Source organism: Equus przewalskii, chromosome 1 (genome assembly GCF_037783145.1).
Source record: "Equus przewalskii isolate Varuska chromosome 1, EquPr2, whole genome shotgun sequence".
Lineage (NCBI taxonomy): Eukaryota > Metazoa > Chordata > Mammalia > Perissodactyla > Equidae > Equus > Equus przewalskii.
This window is the reverse complement of record NC_091831.1, coordinates 32,259,809-32,278,841: the sequence shown is the minus strand read 5'-3', so window position 1 is coordinate 32,278,841 and position 19,033 is coordinate 32,259,809. Positions and strand designations below refer to the sequence as shown.

At 34.7% G+C, this 19,033-nt stretch overlaps 1 protein-coding gene across 34 annotated transcripts in view; it reads left to right on the top strand.

The window, feature by feature from the left end:
- Nucleotides 1-19,033, top strand: part of LCOR (ligand dependent nuclear receptor corepressor) — a 123,677-nt gene that overhangs the window by 64,927 nt on the left and 39,717 nt on the right. For 18 of the 34 annotated variants that reach the window (XM_070560176.1, XM_070560187.1, XM_070560195.1 and 15 more), the window contains one exon: nucleotides 17,160-17,292. The exons of the other annotated variants lie outside the window; for them this stretch is intronic. In XM_070560176.1, the coding sequence (XP_070416277.1) occupies nucleotides 17,160-17,292 (133 nt within the window). The remainder of the gene's footprint in view (nucleotides 1-17,159; nucleotides 17,293-19,033) is intronic. 34 annotated transcript variants of the gene reach the window in all.

The following is a 19,033-nucleotide window of genomic DNA, read 5'->3' as shown; positions in this document are numbered from 1 at the left end:
CTGTGTGTTGTCTTTGGAAAAATGTCTATTTAGAGCCTCTGCCCATTTTGAATTGAATTATTTTTTTTGCTATTGAGTTGTATGAGTTCTTGATATATTTTGGATGTTAACCCCTGATCAGATATATGGTTTGCAAGTATTTTCTCCCTTTTGGTAGATTGCCTTTTTTGTTGTTGATGGTTTCCTACTGTGTGCTAAAGCTTTTTAGTTTGTTGTAGTCCCATTGTTTATTTTTGTTTTTGTTGCCTTTGCTTTTGGTGTCTAATCCAAAAAATTATTGTCAAGACTGATATCGGGGGATTACCATCTATGTTTTCTTTTAGGAGTTTTATAGTCAGATCTTACATTCAAGCCTTTAATTCATTTTGAGTTAATTTTTGTGTATGGTATAAGATAGTTGTCCAGTTTCATTCTTTTACATGTGGGCTGTCCAGTTTTCCCCACACCATTTATTGAAGAGACTATCCTCTCCCCATTTGTATATCCTTGGCTCCTTTGCTGTAAATTAATTGACCACATATGTGTGGGTTAATTTCTGGGGTCTCTATTCTGTTCCATTGATTTATTTGTCTGTTTTTATGCCAATTCCATACTATTTTTATTAGTAATGTAGTTTGAAATCAGGAAGCGTGGTGCCTCCAGGTTTGTTCTTCTTTCTCAGCTGTGCATTTTTAAGTAGGAAAAAAATCAGTAAAGTCTAGATTTTTAAAAACATCTTATTCTTGTCAATGTCATTTACATTTTATCAATGTAAAAATTTTTTTTGGTATTTTTTGTGCTTTGTACTTGCAATTCAGATGGATAGACATGGAGCTAATTTTCAACTCTAAAATTCTATAATTCTCTGAAAACTTTGTTTTTGAAATCTTGCTTGAGTTTCTTATAGTTAATCAAAGCCCTGAAAAAGTTTAGAATATGCCTAGTTATACGAAAATTTAGGTTAGAAAGACTCATATTATATTGAGCCCCTCGGTGTTTCATTTGAATGTCTTGTATTGAGTCAGTCTTTCATTTCTTTCTGGCCATTGGTGTGAGTCTCACTTTTTTCTTTCATTTCTTATGAACTGATATTTGCACTAGGCAGCCTTTCTCTTTGTTTTTTCTCCTCTATTATGAGAGCATATTTGTTGTTCTTTCTTCTTCCCCTATTCTTTCTTAGGTTTCTGTCTGTTTTGAAATTGTTTCCATTTAGCCATAGATTGTGCCCTGTTTTTTATTTCAGTATTGTAATAAAATATACAAAACATAAAATTTACTATCTTAATCATTTTTAAGTGTACAGTTCTGTAGTGTTAACTACATTCACAATGCTGTACAGCCAATCTGCAGACCTCTTTTCATCTCACAAAATTGAAGCTCTGTACCCATTAACCAATTCTCCATTTCCCCATCCCCCCACCTTCTGCAACCACCATTCTGCTTTTTGTGCCTTTGAGTTTGACTACTCTGGGTACCTCACAAGAGAGGAATCATACAGTATTTGTTATTTTGTGACTGGCTTATTTCACTTAACAAAATGTTCTCAAGGTTTAGCCATATTCTAGGATGTGTCGGAATTTCCTTCTTTTTTAAGGCAGAAATATTCCATGTGTGTATATGCCACATTTTGTTTATCCACTCATCCAACAGTGGACTCTTGGGTCGCTTTCACCTTTTGTAAATAATACTTCTGTGCATATTAGTGTACAAATATTTCTTCAAGAGCATGCTTTCAATTGTTTTGATTGTATAACCAGAAGTGGAATTGGTGGATCCTACGTTAGTTCTATTTTTAATTTTTTGAGGGATCACCAAACTCTTTTTCTACTTCTGCTGCACCATTTTACATTCCCACAAACAATGCATAAGGATTCAAATTTATCCACATTCTTGCTGACGTTTCTTATTTTTTGTTTTTTGTTTTATAGTAGCCATCCTATAATGGGTGTGGGGTGGTTTCTCGTTGTGGTTTTGATTTGCATTCGCTGATGATTAGTGAGATTGAGCATCTTTTCACGTGCGTATTGGCCATTTAAATATGTTCTTTGGAGAAATATTTATCAAGTCCTTTGCTTATTTTTAAATCAAGTTGCTCTTTTATTGTTGAATTGTAGTTCTTTCTGAATATTAAACCCTTATCAGATATATGATTTGCAAATATTTGCTCTACTTTGGCAGCCCAGGGTTCACATGTTTGGATCCCAAACATGGACCTACACACTGCTTGTCAAGCCATGCTGTGGCAGTGTCCCACATACAAAGTAGAGGAAAATTGGCACAGATGTTAGCTCAGGGCCAGTCCTCCTCACGCAAAAAGAGAAAGATTGGCAACAGATGTTAGCTCAGGGCCAGTCTTCCTCACTGAAAAAAATTTGATGTAGTCCAGTTTATCTATTTTTACTTTTGTTGTCTGTTCTTTTGGTGTCATAGCCAAAAAATCATTGCCAAATCCAATGTTACAAAGCTTTTCCCCCTGTTTTCTTTTAAGGGTTTTCTAGTTTTAAGTCTTTAATCCATTTTGAGTTAATTTTTGTGTATGATATAAGGTAAGGATCCAACCTGATGCTTTTGCATGTGGATATCCAGTTTCCCAACACCATTTGTTGAAAAGAATGTCTTTTCCCTCATTGAATGATCTTGGCACCCTTGTCAAAAATCATTTGACTATATATGTGAAGGTTTATTTCTGGGCTGTCTATTCGATTCCATTATTCTATGTGTCTGTCTTTATGCCAGTACCATATTGTTTTGATTATTGTAGCTTTGTAGTAAGTTGAAGTTAAGAAGTGTGATACTTGCAACTTTGTTGGGTTTTTTTTGCAAGATTCTTTTGACTACTTGGGGTCCCTTGAGATTCTACATGAATTTTAGGATGGATTTTTATATTTCTGCAAAGAGTGCCATTGGGATTTTACTAGAAGTTACATTAAATTTGTGGATCATTTTGGGTAGTATCGACAACAATACTAAATCTTTGCCTTTTTATTTCTTTTAATGTTTTCTTTTAACCTTATTTCTAAAGTTAAAATCAATAATATGTATGTATTTCGCTCTTACTGTGTCAGAAGTGCCAGGCACTGTGGTCGAAAGAGAGGTGCTGTGAGTGATTAGAAAGAAATTTTAGCCACAGTTGCTGTTTTCAAGAAACTATAGTCTAGTGGAGGAGGTAAGAAATATACGTATAAGTAAACATAATACAAGTTATAAAACTAGTACCGTCAGAGCAGTATAGATAACGTGCTGTGAGAGTCTAGACAAAGGCAAGAGTACCCTCAGCTGGGCTTTATAATACTGTTGCCTCAAATGTTCAGTTGGATATCTTTGTGTTTATAATGGTCTTGGGTATCTAGGGATATCCACAGTCATTATGGAGAACAGATAGAAATTCGGGAAGTCTTCTGATCAAGATTGGGTTCTGGATGAGAATTGGGGGAGTATAAACTTAATTTCCAACCAGTGGAAGGTTATAAGAAACCCTTGCCATTGACTGTGGGGATTGGCTTGCATTTGTGTTTTAATGTTTTTGATAACTGTATGGGCATAATGGAAGAAAAACTATAACAGCAAATGCTGATTGTAGATACTGGCGAATTAAGTATAACGGTAATAATAGTCATTTGTCACTTACATTTTAGACTTAATTTTCATGAACAGTAATAGCAATTAGATATACTAGTAAGAGTTGTTAATGGTAGGTTTGTTGTACGTTTTGAATACCATATTAACTCTTGATTGTGTATTCAGGCTTCAAACTTTGTTGTTTTGCTATCTTTAACTTGTTGGTCTGCTTAACAAAATTGAAGGTAACATTGACATACCTTAAAAATTTCATTAAGCACAACAATTCGTATTTTGTTAATGTAAAAAGCGATAATTTACACGAGGTAAGAAGGTTTCTTTTCAGATAAATGACCTTAAAGAGGTCAGTTTATGCTGTGTATGAGCATTTAAAATGCTGGAGCCATTTTCCCTAAGCTTTGCTGGCATTTAAAATAATAAGACATAGGAGAGTGGCATTTAAATCAATGAGTTGCATCTTGTCAGCTCTTTTTTTAGCTCATTGCTTGAAATGTCAGTAAGCCATGGGTAGCGGACATGGCTGTAGCTATAGGCCCATGATCTACTCAGGTATGCCTTTCTAACATAATTATTACAAAACCTGCATGCATACAAATACTTCTAATATCCAGATTGTCTATACCACATGCTATGAATTAAGAAAATATATATCATTTAAATTTGTAGAATCCAGGTACAGAGTGGGAATGATCTTGAATTTAGACAGGAATGGCTCTAAAAATGTTGCCCCTTCAGTTTTATATCACACTCCTGAAATCTAGGCCATCTTACCTTTTCCAAGTGAAACTTGTCATTATTTCTTCCATTTCCTTTCCTGAGGTGTTGTCTCTTAAAAAGAAAATAAACACCTATGTAAGCGTCCTCCCCTGTTCTTACCCCCCTCAAAACATTCAAACTCATAAGGTGACAAATATTAGTTACAAAAGAAACTGTAAGAAATGGTAATATTTATTTTTGTTTAAAGTTTAGCTTTATTAACTGTTTATTGCCCTAAGAACTGACTTCCACACTGCCATAATTTTGTTGCTTTATTTATTCAGTGATGTCCTTGCTATTTTAGAGACCAGTGGAGCTGTTTTTGTTACAATTCTTGGAGAAATTTAATAATTCTATCAGGGGTCAGCAAAGTATGGCCTGTCTCCAAATCCAGCCCACAGCCTGTTTTTGTAATGCCTTCAGACTAAAGAGTTGGGTTTTTTGGTTAAGAAAAAATAAATGGAGAGATGCAACAGAGACTGTATGAGGCCTGCAAAGCCTAAAATATTTACTGTCTGGCCCTTGACAGAAAATTTCTTATTTTGTCTTGAATACCTTCATCAGGTCTTTGAGATATTGAGACAAGCGTGAAAGTTGTTACTTCCGTATCCTGCTTACCATTCTCTTTGCTCCTCTTCCTCTGAACTGTATCAGAGCAACCCATAACATAAGCCAGATATAATTTAATGGCAAAACAGCTGGGATTATGGAGAAGGTAGAAGAAGAGACAGAGGAGATCTGGCTTATGGGACAAAAGTAGGATTCAGCATTTGTCCACTCTACTTTTTTGTAACTTTTTACTTTGAAATAATTTCACATTTATAGAAATTTTATAAGAATAGTACAAAAACTGTTATATAGCCTTCAGCTCGATTCACTAATTGTTAACATTTTGCCACATTTGCCTTATTATTCATTCTCATTCTTTCTCTCATAGGTATTACATATAACACATTTTCCTGAACCATAGGAGAAGAAATTTATAGACATACTCCTTATACCTCTTTACTCCTAAATATTTCCATATACATTTCCTAAGAATAGGGAGATGCACTTACTTAAGTACACATTACAGTTACCAAAATTCAGGAAAGTTAACGTTGATATATTATCTAATATATGAATCTCATTCAGATTTTCCCAATGACTTTATAGCTTTTTATCCCTCCTCCCCTTTAGTGCAAAATCCAATTTAGGATCACTCATTGAATTTGATTTTCAGTACTCTTTAGTCTCCTTTAATCTAGAATGGTTCCTCAGCCTTTATTTATTTTTAATGACATTGACTTTATTTTTAAGAGTACAGGCCAGTTGTTTTGTAGAATGTCTCTCAGTTTAGGTTTTCTGATGTTTCTTTGTCATTAAATTCAGGTCATAATCTTTTAGCAGGAATATTAAATAAGTAATGTATCCTTGTCAGTGCATCGCATGAAGTACACAATGCCAGTTTAGTAGGTGGTATTAACTTTGATGACTTGGCAAAGATGTCTGCTAGGTTTCTCCACTGAACTGTTACTATTTTTTCCCTTGTAATTAACAAGTAATTTGTGGAGAGATACTTTGAGACTATGTAAATATCTTTTCCTCATCAAACTTTCATCCATTTTAGTTCTAGTATTGATGGTAATTTTTTGCTGGAATCAGTTATTTTGCTGATAGTTTGAAAAATGATGATTTTTCTAACTCCATTATTCCTTCTACATTTTTTAGTTGGCTTTTGAGCACTTTTTTACTCTCTAATAAAAGATATTCTAAGTTCAGCTTGTCTTTTGCTGCTCCAGTACTGGATTCCATTTTTCTAAGGGGATCTGATGCCTTTGGTGAGAAATTGTTGAGGTACACACGCCCTTTTTTGGCCAATCTGCATACAACTTCATTAACAGAGACACAGCCAGCCTCTTTGTCTTGATTTATATCTAAGGGTATAGCAAAAATGGTGAAATGCCATGAATTTGTAGCCACTGACAGTGTATCTATTCAGCATACCATGCAAAGAAATGAATGATGAGTAAAAGATACTGTTTTCCAACCTAAAAGTATGTTTGCTTGAGGAGAGAGTCACATGAGGTTTTGAAAATATGTGTCACATTTCTACGTCACTCTGAAAATATGAGTAAAGATCGTTTCTTTGATCTCGTGATTAGTTCAAGATTTGAAATTCAGTGATACATTTAGAATCTTGTATCTTTAATATGCTGAACCAATTTTTAATGATTTTTATTAAGGTAATATTTATATACAATAAAATTGATCCATTTAAGAGAACAGATTAATGGGTTTGGGTAAATGTGTATAGTTGTATAACTGTCAGCACAGTCAAGGTACAGGACAGTTCCCTCACCCTAAAAAGTTTTCTCATGCCTCTTTATAGTCAGTCCTTTTCTTGGACCCCCAGACTAGGCCATCACTGTAGTTTTACCTTTTCTAGAATTTTATAAATAGGAGTCATATAGTATGTGGTCTTTTGTATTTGACTTTTTTCACTTAGCATACTTTTTTGATATTCATTCTTGGTCTTGAATATAATCTTTTTTTCCTTTTTATTGCTGAATTGGTCTCCGTAGCATGGAGGTACCACTATTTGCTTATCCATTCACTTTTTTATGAACTTCTGAATTGTTTCCAGATGTTGGTTATTAGACTTATTTACGTATAAGTCTTTCAGCATATATTTTCATTTCTCTGGGATAAATACGTATGATTGGAATTACTGGATAGTGTTGTAGTTGTATATTTAACTTTATAAGATACTACTATATGATTCAGCAAAGTGACTGAACCATTTTGCCTTTGCATCAGCAATGTATGGGAGTTCCAGTTTTCCATATCTTGCCAACATTTGATATTGTTGGTCTAAAAAACTTTAGACATTCTAGTGGGTCTGTAGTGGTATGTCGTGATTTTAATTCTCATTTCCCTGATGATTAGTGATGTTGAGCATGTTTCTCTATGCATATCTGTGAATCATTTGTTTGAATCTTTTGCCCATTTTTGAAAACTTACTGTTAAGCTGTTGTAGTTTTTTATATATTTTGTATAAAACCGTTTGTCCATCTTTTCTCTTAAAATTAGTTTTTTTAATATCCTGTCCCAGAAATCTTTACCTAATCCAATATCAAACTCACCAGAAAATCTCATATTTTCTTCCAGAAGTTTAGTAGTATTAACTCTTATAGTTTGATATCTGATCCATTTCTAGTTTGAGTGTATAATGTGAGTTAAGTGTTTAGGTTTATTATATTTTGTAAGATAATCCATTTGTTCTAGCACCATTTGTTTAAAAAAAACCTCCTTTCCCCTCATTGAATTACCTTGGCATTTTTGTTAGTTGACCATATATACATATGTATATTTGTGTACTCTGTTCTATGCCATTGTTCTATGCCAATACCACGGTGTCAGCCTTGATTACTGTATATCTGGAAATCAAGTAGTGTGAGTCCTCCGAGTTTGTTTTCTTTTTCAAACTTGTTTTGCTAATCTAGGTCCTTGACCTTTCTATATAAATTATAAAACCAACATCAGTTCTTCAAAAAAGCCTTTTAGAATTTTAATTAGGATTGCATTGAATCTATGGATTCAATTTGGAGAGGATTGCCATGTTAACAATATTGAGTCTTTCAATTTATGATCATGGTTTATCTCATTTTTATTTGTGCTGCCTTTATTTTCTCTCAGCAGCGTTTTGTAGTGTCATTTCCCTTCATCCTGAAGAATTTCCTTTAGCATTTCTAGTATTACAGAGAGAGAGCTGCTTCAAATTGTAGAGAAAAGGAAAGAGTAAACTCCTTATTTGAAAACATCTTTTGGATATTTGTTTTATTGCCATTCCAAAAAAAGTAGTGAAAGATGATAAAAGAGTATGTATGTTATATATGTTGTGTAGCTAAAGATAACCAAAAGCTTCATAAAGAACTTGAAGTCTTTTCTGTTGAAGAAGATTCCAACCCGTTCAGTATTATATCTCCTTGCTTGCTTTGGGTGATGGATCATCAGACCACAAAGTGTTGGTGGCTTCTGCACCTCTCTTTTCCTCTACCTCTCCCTATAACTCTCACAGCTCCCTTAAAAGAAATTACCTTAGGATATTGGAAAATTGACACAAGCAGAGAACATAGCAACTGAAGATAGATGACCTATACTTTCCTCTGAAAGCTGTATACAAAATTAAGTTTCACATACACGTATTCTTTATTTATGCCAGCAATAGCAGTAGAAAATAAAGGAAACATTCTTTTGATAATGACAATAAAAGTGTAAAATAATAAATATATGGGAACTATATGAATAAACAGAATTTTAATTGAGATCAATTAAAGCCTACTTGGGTAAATATAAAGCAGTTCCTGAAAAAGAAGAATGAATTTTTTCTTTTTGGTGAGAAAAATTGTCCCTGAGCTGACATCTGTTGCTAATTTTCCTCTCTTTGCTTGAGGACAATTGTCCCTGAGCTAACATCTGTGCCAATCTTCCTCTATTTTGTACGTGGGACACGACTGCAGCATGGCTTGATGAGCGATGTGTAGGTCACTGCCCAGGATCTGTAAACTGTGGGCCACCAAAACGGAGCACGTGAACTTAACTACTGTACCACCAGACCGGCCCAGGGTAATTGTTTTTTGGGGGTTTTTTTGAGGAAGATTAGCCCTGAGCTAACATCTGCTGCCAATCCTCCTCTTTTTGCTCAGGAAGACTGTCCCTGAGCTAACATCCGTACCCATCTTCCTGTACTTTATATGTGGGACACCTGCCACAGCATAGCTTGATAAGCAGTGCATAGGTTTGCACCCAGGATCCAAACTGGCAAACCCCGGGTCGCCAAAGCAGAACATGTAAACTTAACCGCTGCGCCACCAGGCCGGCCCCCCGCCCAGAATATTTTTATTTATTTATTTATTTATTTTTAAAGATTTTATTTTTTTTCTTTTTCTCCCCAAAGCCCCCCAGTACATAGTTGTATATTCTTCGTTGTGGGTCCTTCTAGTTGTGGCATGTGGGACGCCGCCCAGCGTGGTTTGATGAGCAGTGCCATGTCCCGCGCCCAGGATTCAAACCAACGAAACACTGGGCCACCTGCAGCGGAGCACACAAACTTAACCACTCGGCCACGGGGCCAGCCCCCTAGAATATTTTTAAAGATGTTACTTCTTCCTGAATTATTTTCTAAGTATAGTCATGTGCCACTTAATGACAGGGATACATTCTGTGAAGTGTGTTGTTAGGTGTTTTGTCATTATACAAATGTCATAGAGTGTACTTACACAAACCTAGATGATACAGCCTACTACACCCATAGGCTATATGGTACTAATCTTATGGGACCACCATTGTATATGTGGTCTGTCGTTGATCTAAATGTCATTATGCAGCGTATGGCTATAATGCTATTTACATCAAAACATAGCGTCTTTGGGGAGCTTGTGGTGGTGGGAGCAGAATTGACTAAGTGATTTTAAATATAATCTGAAAGAATAAAGGTAGAATGGCCAAGACATTTTTAAAATGTAAATAACAAGTGAGGATTTGCTTTCCCAAATACTAAGACTTGTTCTAAATAAATAATAATTTTAAAGGTATGATACTGATGCTTTTTTTAGTTCTTTATTAGTGGGAGAGCTTTTAAAAAACATAATGACTACTCCCTGCTCGAGAGCTACAGAATCAAAAGCTCTGGGAGTAAGTTCTAGGTATATACTTTTAAGAAGTTCACAGTAGATTCTGATATGACAGAATCACCTCCAGCTATGAACCAACCAGTCTAGGTGGACAAATTCCTGAATCCTGAAGGAACCAACTCCTAGGACACATAAATTACAGTTCAAATCTCCCACTTTATTCCTATTTAGTTCTGGGCAAACAAGCTGTTCTTTAATAAGTAGGGATAATAAATGCAAAGAAGAACAGTGGTTTTTGATTTACAGAAGAATATGTCACTTCATTTTATTTATTTTTTTTTGCCATACCGTGCATCATTTATGACTCTCTTTAGAATTCAGATACAGGGAAGGAGAAATAACATGAATTGTTTTACTTTCTATCTACTGGCTATTACATTAGCTTTATTAGTTCTATGTCATATGAACTTGTTTGTTCTTGTTGGTTCATTTAATTTTGGTATGTGTATGTATAGTGACGGAGGATGAGCTATGTTTTGTTTATACATCATTGCTATAAATTTTTAACTTGGTAACAAGATGCACTTGAAAAAAGTGTATGATTTTTGTGTATAGTTTTTATCTTTGGTTATTATTCTAGATAAAAACAAGTAAGTAAAACAACCATTTAACTGTTGAAACTTATTTTAAAACAATCATTTAAACTCTGGAAATAATTATCTTAAGGGCACACAGCAAATGGAGAATCATTTGTTTAAAAAAAAATCTAAATCTCAGTAAAAACAAGAGTTTGGCATTTGACTGGTCACTTTCTCTGACCACCTCCCTGAGCTCAGCTTAAAGGAAGCTCTGCTCTGAGGAAGAAGGTCTGACTAGGCATCTCTCATGCCTTCTAGCTTCTTGTTGCAGATGCTTTCTTCCAGTCAGGAGAGGTCTAAAGGCCTAGGGCTCGCTTCCCTCACTCAGCCTTTACTCAGAGTGGAGGTCTACTCCAGGCACAGTAGGCTGAGAATAATTCCCAAGAAAGTATAATTTCCAGTGAGCCCACCTGAACCCACAGTCGTTCCTAGTAGACAGAGGGAGTGCACCTGCTCAAGACAGCCTCCTGTGAAGTGATATCTGAGGCTGCGCACTGCCAGGGAAATAGACTTCAATAAACCTAGAGATAAAGAGGGACATTCTCTAGTGATAAAAGGGTCAGTCTGTCAGGAAAACATAAATTACATCCTAACAACAGAGCCTGAAAATGCATGAAGCAAAATTCAACAGAATTGGAGGGGAAAGTAAACAATTACACAGTAATGGTTGGACACATCAATACCCCACTTTCAGTAATAGATAGAGCATCTAGGCAGGAGATCAACAAAGATGAAAGACTTCAACAACACTCTGAATCAACCGGACCTAACAGACATCTACACTCCACCCAACAAGAGCAAATTACTCATTCTTCTCAAGTGTACATGCAACATTCTCCAGGAAGAGACCATATGCTAGGCCATAAAAAAGGGAATTTTAAAGGATTGCAGTCATACAAAAATATGTTTTCCAACCACAGTGGAATGAAATTAGAAATCAATTACAGAGAAAATGTGAGGAATTCACAAATATGTGGAAATTAACGTACTTCTAAGTAATCAATATATCAAAGAAGAAATCACAAAGGAAGTTGGAATATAGTTTGAGATGAATTAAAACAAAACCAAATCTTATGAGATGTAGCTAACAGCACTTAGAAGGTAATTTATAGCTGTAAAAGCCTGTATTACATATGTCAAGTCAATACCCTAACTGTCCACCTTAAGAGTCTAGAAAAAGAGGAGTGAACTAAATCTAAAGCAAGCAGAGAGAAGGAACTAATAATGATTACTTCCTTCCTGTTAGCAGAAATAAATGAAATAGTATAGAAAAATAGAGAAAATTAGCAAAACCAAAAGTTGGTCCTTTGAAAATATCGACGAAATTGATAAACCTTTATCCTGTGCTGATCCAGAAAAAAAGAGAGGTGACTCAAATTACTAAATCACAAATGATGTAGGAGAAATCACTACTGATTTTACAGAAATAAAACGATTTTAAAGGGAATACTGTGAACAGTATATTTGCCAAGAGATTAGATAATTTAGTGAAATAGGCAAATGCCTAGAAAGACAAACTACCGAAACTAACCTAAAGAGAAATAGAAATCTGAACAGACATACATTTTGCAGGTTGAATTGTGTCCCCCAAAAAGATATATTGAAATTCTAACCCCTGGTTACCTGTGAATGTGACCTTATTTGGAAATAAAGTCTTTGTAGATGTAATCAAGTTAAGATGAGGTTATAGTAAATTAGAGTGGGTCCTAAGTCCAATGACTGGTGTCTTTCTAAGGAGAGAGAGTTGGAAACACAGACAGACACACAGGGAACAATGCCATGTAATGATGGAGGAAGAAATTGGAGTTATGCTGTCATAAACCAAGAAAGACCAGCGATTGCTGGGGAGAGCACCAGAAGCTGCGAAGAGGCAAGGAAGGCTCTTTTTTAGAGCTTTCAGAAAGAGAATGGCCCTACTGACATCTTGACTTCAGACTTCTAGATTACAGAGATGTAAGAGTGTAAGTTTCTGCTGTTTTAAGCCATCTAGTTTGTGGTAGTATGTTCCAGTAGCCCTAGGAAACTGGTACAACTTAGAACAAGTAAAGAGATTGAATTAGTGATTTTAAAACTTCCATCAAAGAAAAGCCTATGGCCAGATGTCTTCACCAGTGATTCTACCAGATATTTTTAAGAGAAGTAATATACCGTTTCTTCACTAACTTTTCTATAATGTAGAGAGGAAGAAAGACTTCCTCATATTGTTGGGCCCGTATTGCTTGAATACCAAAACCAGACAAAGACATCACAAGAAAAGAAAACCACAGACCAGTATCACTTTAAATACCAACACAAAAATTCCAACAAAATACTAGCAAACCAACTCTAGCAACGTGTAAAAACTATGTACATTGTTACCAAATGAGATTTTTCTCAGGAATGCAAGGTGGGTTTAACACCCCAAATCAGTTAATGTAATACAATGTATTAATAGAATAAGTGACAGGAACCACATGATCATCTCTAATAGGTGCCCTCCCAAAAAAGCATTTGACCAAAGCCAACATCTTTTCAGGATAAAAACAACCAACAAGTTAGGAATAGAAGGAAACTTCCTCAACCTGACCTACAAAAATACACAGCTAACATACTTAATGGTAAAAGACTGAACAGTTCCCCCCTGAAACAGGAACGAGGATAAGGATGTTCACTCTCACTACTTATATTCAGCATTGTACAAGAGGTTCTAGCCTTGGAAATTAGGCAATAAAAAGAAACCAAAGTTACCCAGATTGCAAAAGAAGAAGTAAAAGTATCTGAGTTTGTTGATGACATGATGTTGTGTATAGAAAATCCTGGGGCTGGCCCTGTGGTTAAGTTCATGCACTCCGCTTTGGTGGCCCGGGGTTTCGCTGGTTCGGATCCTGGGCGCAGACATGGCACCGTTCATCGAGCCATGCTGAGGCAGCATCCCACATGCCACAACTAGAAGGACCCACAACTATAATATACAACTATGTACCAGGGGGGTTTGGGGAGAAAAAATCCTAAGGAATCTACAAAACACTATTAGAGTGAAATAAGTAAGTTCAATGAGGTTACAGAATACAGCACTTAAAAAAATTTAGTTGTATTTGTATACACTAGCAATGAACAATTTGAACATGAAATTAAGGAAACAGCTCCGTTTACAGTCTCATCAAAAAGAATAAAATACTTAGAAATAAATTTAACAAAAGTGTAAATCTCATCCACTGTAAATTACAAAACATTCTTGAAAGAAATTAAAGAAGATCTAAGTAAATGGGAAGATATCCCATGCTCATGGAAAGGAAGACAATATTACGAAGATGGCATTACTCCCCCAAATGACCTGCAGATTACTGCATTCTGTATCAAGACCCCAGCTTCCTTTTTTTTCAGAAATTAACAAGCTGATCCTAAAATTCATATGAGAATATAGGAGACCCCCCCCCCCGCCCAAATAGCCAAAACAGTCTTATAAAAGAACAAATTGGGAGGACTCACACTTCCCAATTTTAAAATTTACTAAAACTACAATGATAACATAGTGTGATAGTCACGTAAAGATAGATGCATAGATCAGTGGAATATAGTTGAGTGCCCAGAAGTAAAATTTATGGCCAATGACTTTTCACAAAGCAAGTTAGATCCCTTTCTTATACATACACAAAAATTTGCTTGAAATGGATCATAGACCTAAAAGTAAGTCCTAAAACTATGAAACTTTTAGAAGAAAATACAGGAGTAAATCTTCATCACCTTGAGTTAGCCACTAGTTTTTCAGATACAATACCAAAAGCATAGTTGACAAAAGAAAAAAATGATAAATTGGAATTCATTGAAATTCAAAAATTTTGTACAGTAGAATCAGTGAAGTCATAAGAAAGCTCAAAGATGAGAGAAATATTTGTAAATCATATATCTGATAATGGACTTGCAGCCAGAGTATATCAAGAATTCTTAGAACTTAACACTAAAAAGGTAAATATCCCAATTAAAAACTGGGCAAAGCATATGAAAAGACATTTCTTGGAAGAAGATATTTGGCCAATAAGCACATAAAAAGATGCTCAGTATCATTTGTCATTAGGGAAATGTAAATATAAGTCATGAGATATTACTTCTCATGTACTAGGATGGGTATAATCAAAAAGATAACAAGTGTTCATAAGTGTGGAGAAATCAGAACCCTCATTGCTGTTGGAAATACAATAAAATGGTGCAGCTACTTTGGAAAATGGTTTGGCACTTCCTCAAAGTGGTTAACATAGTTAACATATAATCCCAAAATTCCTCTCATAAGTATATATCCAAGAGAAATGAAAATATACGTCCACACAAAAACTTACACACAAATATTAAAAGTAGCTATTCATATCGTAGTAGCCAAAAAAGTAAAAACATCTCACGTTTATCAACCAATGAATGGGTAAAATATGGTATATCCATGCAATGAAATACTATTTGGCAGTAAAAGGGAAGTAAGTACTGATGCATGCTGCAACTTAGATGAGCCTTGAAAACTTCTAGGTGACAGAAGTCAGTCGCTAAAAACCTGAATATTGTATGATTCCATTTATATGAAATGTTTAGAATAGGCAGGTCTGTAGAGACAAAAAGTAGTATGGTCGTCGCCTAGGTTTGGGGCAAGTGGGAGAATGGGGAGTGACTGTTAATAGATACAGGATTTCCTTTTGGGGTATGAATTAGATCATGGCGATGGACCCATACCTCTCTGAATATACTAAAATAATCATTGAATTTTACACTTTAAATGGGTGAATTGTATGGTATGTGTATTATATCTCAGTAAAATTCTTGGAAAACACAACAAATAGGTGTGACTGTAATTGATGTGAGCCAACTAAAAGTAATCTGTATATTACAGAGTCCATGTTGATAAAATTGGTAATTATTTGATTCAAGAAAGAACGCGTGGCACCTGCCTTACTGAGTACGGCTAGATTAGTTGTTCTGTGTTGGTTCAGATTAGAAAGTAGCCTGAATGCTATATTAAACGTAGTTTAAGTGTAGATACTGTGTTCAAAGTCTGACTGAAGTGACTGAATGTAGGACTAAGGAGTTAAGTACAATGTATGCCATGTGATGTCTGACTTTTAAAAATCACTAAACAATGAAATGACATTAAAGTATAATACAATTGAGGATTTTATTGGACTCTAATACTTGTTCCTAATACCTTTTAAATGTTAAATCTCTATCAAAATTAGATTATTTTATTTGTGATTCATTTCAAAAAGTTATTCTTAATAATTTCTTTAGTCCATAAAAAAGAATGTCGGCAAATACAGCTGTGATAAAGGTTTTCTTAATGATTTATAACACTTGAAATATTTTATTTAAAATTTTTTAAACAAATTTTGTGGCAAACTTATGTCTTATACAGAAATGTTAAGGGATCATTGTGAGTTCTTCATATTAGAAAACTATTTGCAAAATACATATTTTGGTTGTACTGCTGACAATTCGGTTGATGGGGAAATCATAGAAAGCTGGTTGCAAATATTCTGGGTGTATTTAAAAATCTTTGAGGAAGTCATTTATGGATCATAACATGCCTTCAATGTCTTGTTCTTTCTTTTCATTGTGCCAAGTTATGTGCCCATTTTTAAGTTTAGAGCACTTTTAAGTTTTCCATGATATAAGTAAATGCATGTGTTGATACATTCCCATGATTCAAAGTAAATTATATGCACTAGCACTTAACACTTAAAAGATGTACTTTGCTTTTCTTTATACTCTTATTTTCTGTTATCATAGATTCCTGTTTGTTTATTAGCTACAAGAGTGGAAGTAAATGCAAAGCATTGTTGACCTAGTCCAGTGCTCGTGCAGTCTGAGAGCAGATTCAGGGTCGGTGACATGACTGTAGTGCAGCATTTTCCTCATTCTAGTGCAGACTTTCTGATCAGGATCCACTTTGTATTGCAAACCTGGTCGAGGATATATATGATAGTGAGGTGTTTCCCTAAGATACTGAAACGTTTACCCTTAGAACATGCAATGCACTCTATTTTTCAGTTCTTTTCTAAATGCTAGTTTTGACCTGTTAATTTCACAGCCCACTAATGATTTGAAAGATACAGTTTGTAAAATAGTACTCTAGGGACAGAATTATGCAGTCAAATATATTCTCCGAATTTTTCCTCCTAATTGTCCTTTAAAAGTGTTTGTTTTGTATCTGGGGAAAATAGATCTCATACTAGGAGGGCAGACATGATTCTCAAATGAGACATGGGATTTAAGGTATCTTTTTGTCTTAGTTGTCTGAATTATTGCTGTAGTGTAATAAGAACCAATATATTTGAATCCTCAAGGAAATTTTCCCTTTAGTAGTTATAGTTTAGAGTTTACCTGTAAGTTTTAAATAAAACTCACGATCAAAAAACATGGATAAACACCCAAAGTATATTTATATATTCACTTCGCTTTTATAGTTTTGTGAAGATAAATCTTATCCTGATGTAAAGTTTTGAAGTATTTTAATTGTATTGTAAACCTATTTGTCTTATCTGTTATTAACATTTGTCTTTGATTTTGCATCTGTGCTTTTGATATTGAAAGGGGAAAGATTTTTGTGCAAATATTTCATCACATATTTTTGCAGGGACACTTAGTCGGTCTGGATGAACCAGCTTCGGGAGCTGGGCAAGAAGCTCTGCTTAAACAAGAGCAAGCAAAAATCATTCGATTCGAGAGACAAGCAGAAGAGTTCCTCAATGCAGTCTTTTATAGAAAAGGTTGGTTCCAGTGAAGAATGACATTTAGCATCTGCTTGTCTTAAATTAATCTCCTTAATTTCAGTGTCATTTTTAAAAAGAGTTACTTTAAAAAATATTTTTCTTTATTGATAATACACTTTATAATTCTCTATATTTCTTTGGTCAAGTTAAATTTGGAGTAGGGTAAGGCAACTCCTCTCTCTCCTTTTCACTCAAGTGATGGTGCCATGTAAGTTTTAGTTAAACAGTTCTTAAAATTATTATGAAAGTCTAAAAATTGTAAGGTCTCAGTAGTTCTGTATTTTGCTAGACAAATTTTCTTACATAAGCAGTCACTGTTTTAATCACTTATAACCATAAAGCCAACTATGTGAAATTTTAGTAAGTCCTCACTGAAATTTCATTTGGGGAGAAAATGTAAAGTTATATCTTAAAATTAGATTTGCAAGCATTTTTTTCTTCTTGATATAGTCTTGTTTCCCTAAAACTTTTTAAATTATTCAGATTAGAGAAAGAAATTCATTATTATATATGAAAACTTTCCCCTGTACATTTGAGGTGGCATTTAATAGCTCCACTGCTTGCATTTCTCAGTTTGTCTTTCTCCTTGAAACTTTTGTAGGCTAGTTTTACATTTGTTTTCTGTGTCCACAAAGCATAATTGCCATCAGCAAAGACCTTCAGGAAGCTTCCCTTCATGATCTTTTCTAGTGAAGAGTCTTTACCTTCAAGAAATTCTTTCTAAATGGATTTGTATTCTTTAGTTACGCCTTTCCTCTAATTCCAAGATGGGGTTACTATGATAGATTCTTTAGAAGTTTTCTACGAACTTCTGATAATCCTGAAATTCTTATTTAATCTTAAGGAGACTTAGTGATTCCACTTTCTTTGATATTTCTTCATATGTTCTAGTTTATACCTCTCATTCCTCTAGAAATTCCCTCTGAAGTTTGAAGGGTGATTTTTGCCTGTACACTGGTTAAGTCTGATAAGTGCTGATTCTAGTGGGTTGGTTATAGTTGGAGACCAGCTGAGCTTCTCTGTAATGAGATCAATATTTTCAAAAGGGAATATGAGGTGAAGTGTCATATAAAGTTAAGGAATGCACAAGATTATTGTTTTCAGTGACACTTAAAAAAAATTTCTTTGATCAGATGCCTAGGCAAAATTAAATCTTTTAGTACATCCTCACTTCTCTTCTAATACCCTCCTGCATCCTCTGACCTAAAGCTCTCGACTGAGGCTCCCATGCTCACCTTACCATCCCCATAAAATACCCTGAATTCCAAAATTATGTTCAAAAATAGTAATTTTCTTAGTGTTATGATCATTTGATTGTTTTATTAAAGTAATTCACAAAGTATAAATGACTGATAGATCTGTTCTGTCAGTTTATTAACTAAATAAAATAACCTTACACTTCCTCTCTCTGCTGCTCCTCTCCTTTAGAATGTGTACTGAGTCATGGGTCTAATCTGCAGCAAACTTCCTAATTTACTTGGAGGAAGCACTTTTCATCCACTCTTTGCCTAGAGGGAGTTAATAAGGTCATCATAAGCAGATTCGTAGAGAGAGTTGTAGCTTGCTTCTCTACTATTCCCATCCCTTTGTCATGTAGGAATAATTTATGGTAAAGTTCTTTTAAGTTTTCTTGTTTAGAAATTAAACTTTTGGGCACATAAACTTTAGGGGAGAAATTCTTGCCTTGGAATCAGGCTCAAGAGAGACCTTGAGAGAATCCTCTGAAATTTTATGTAGA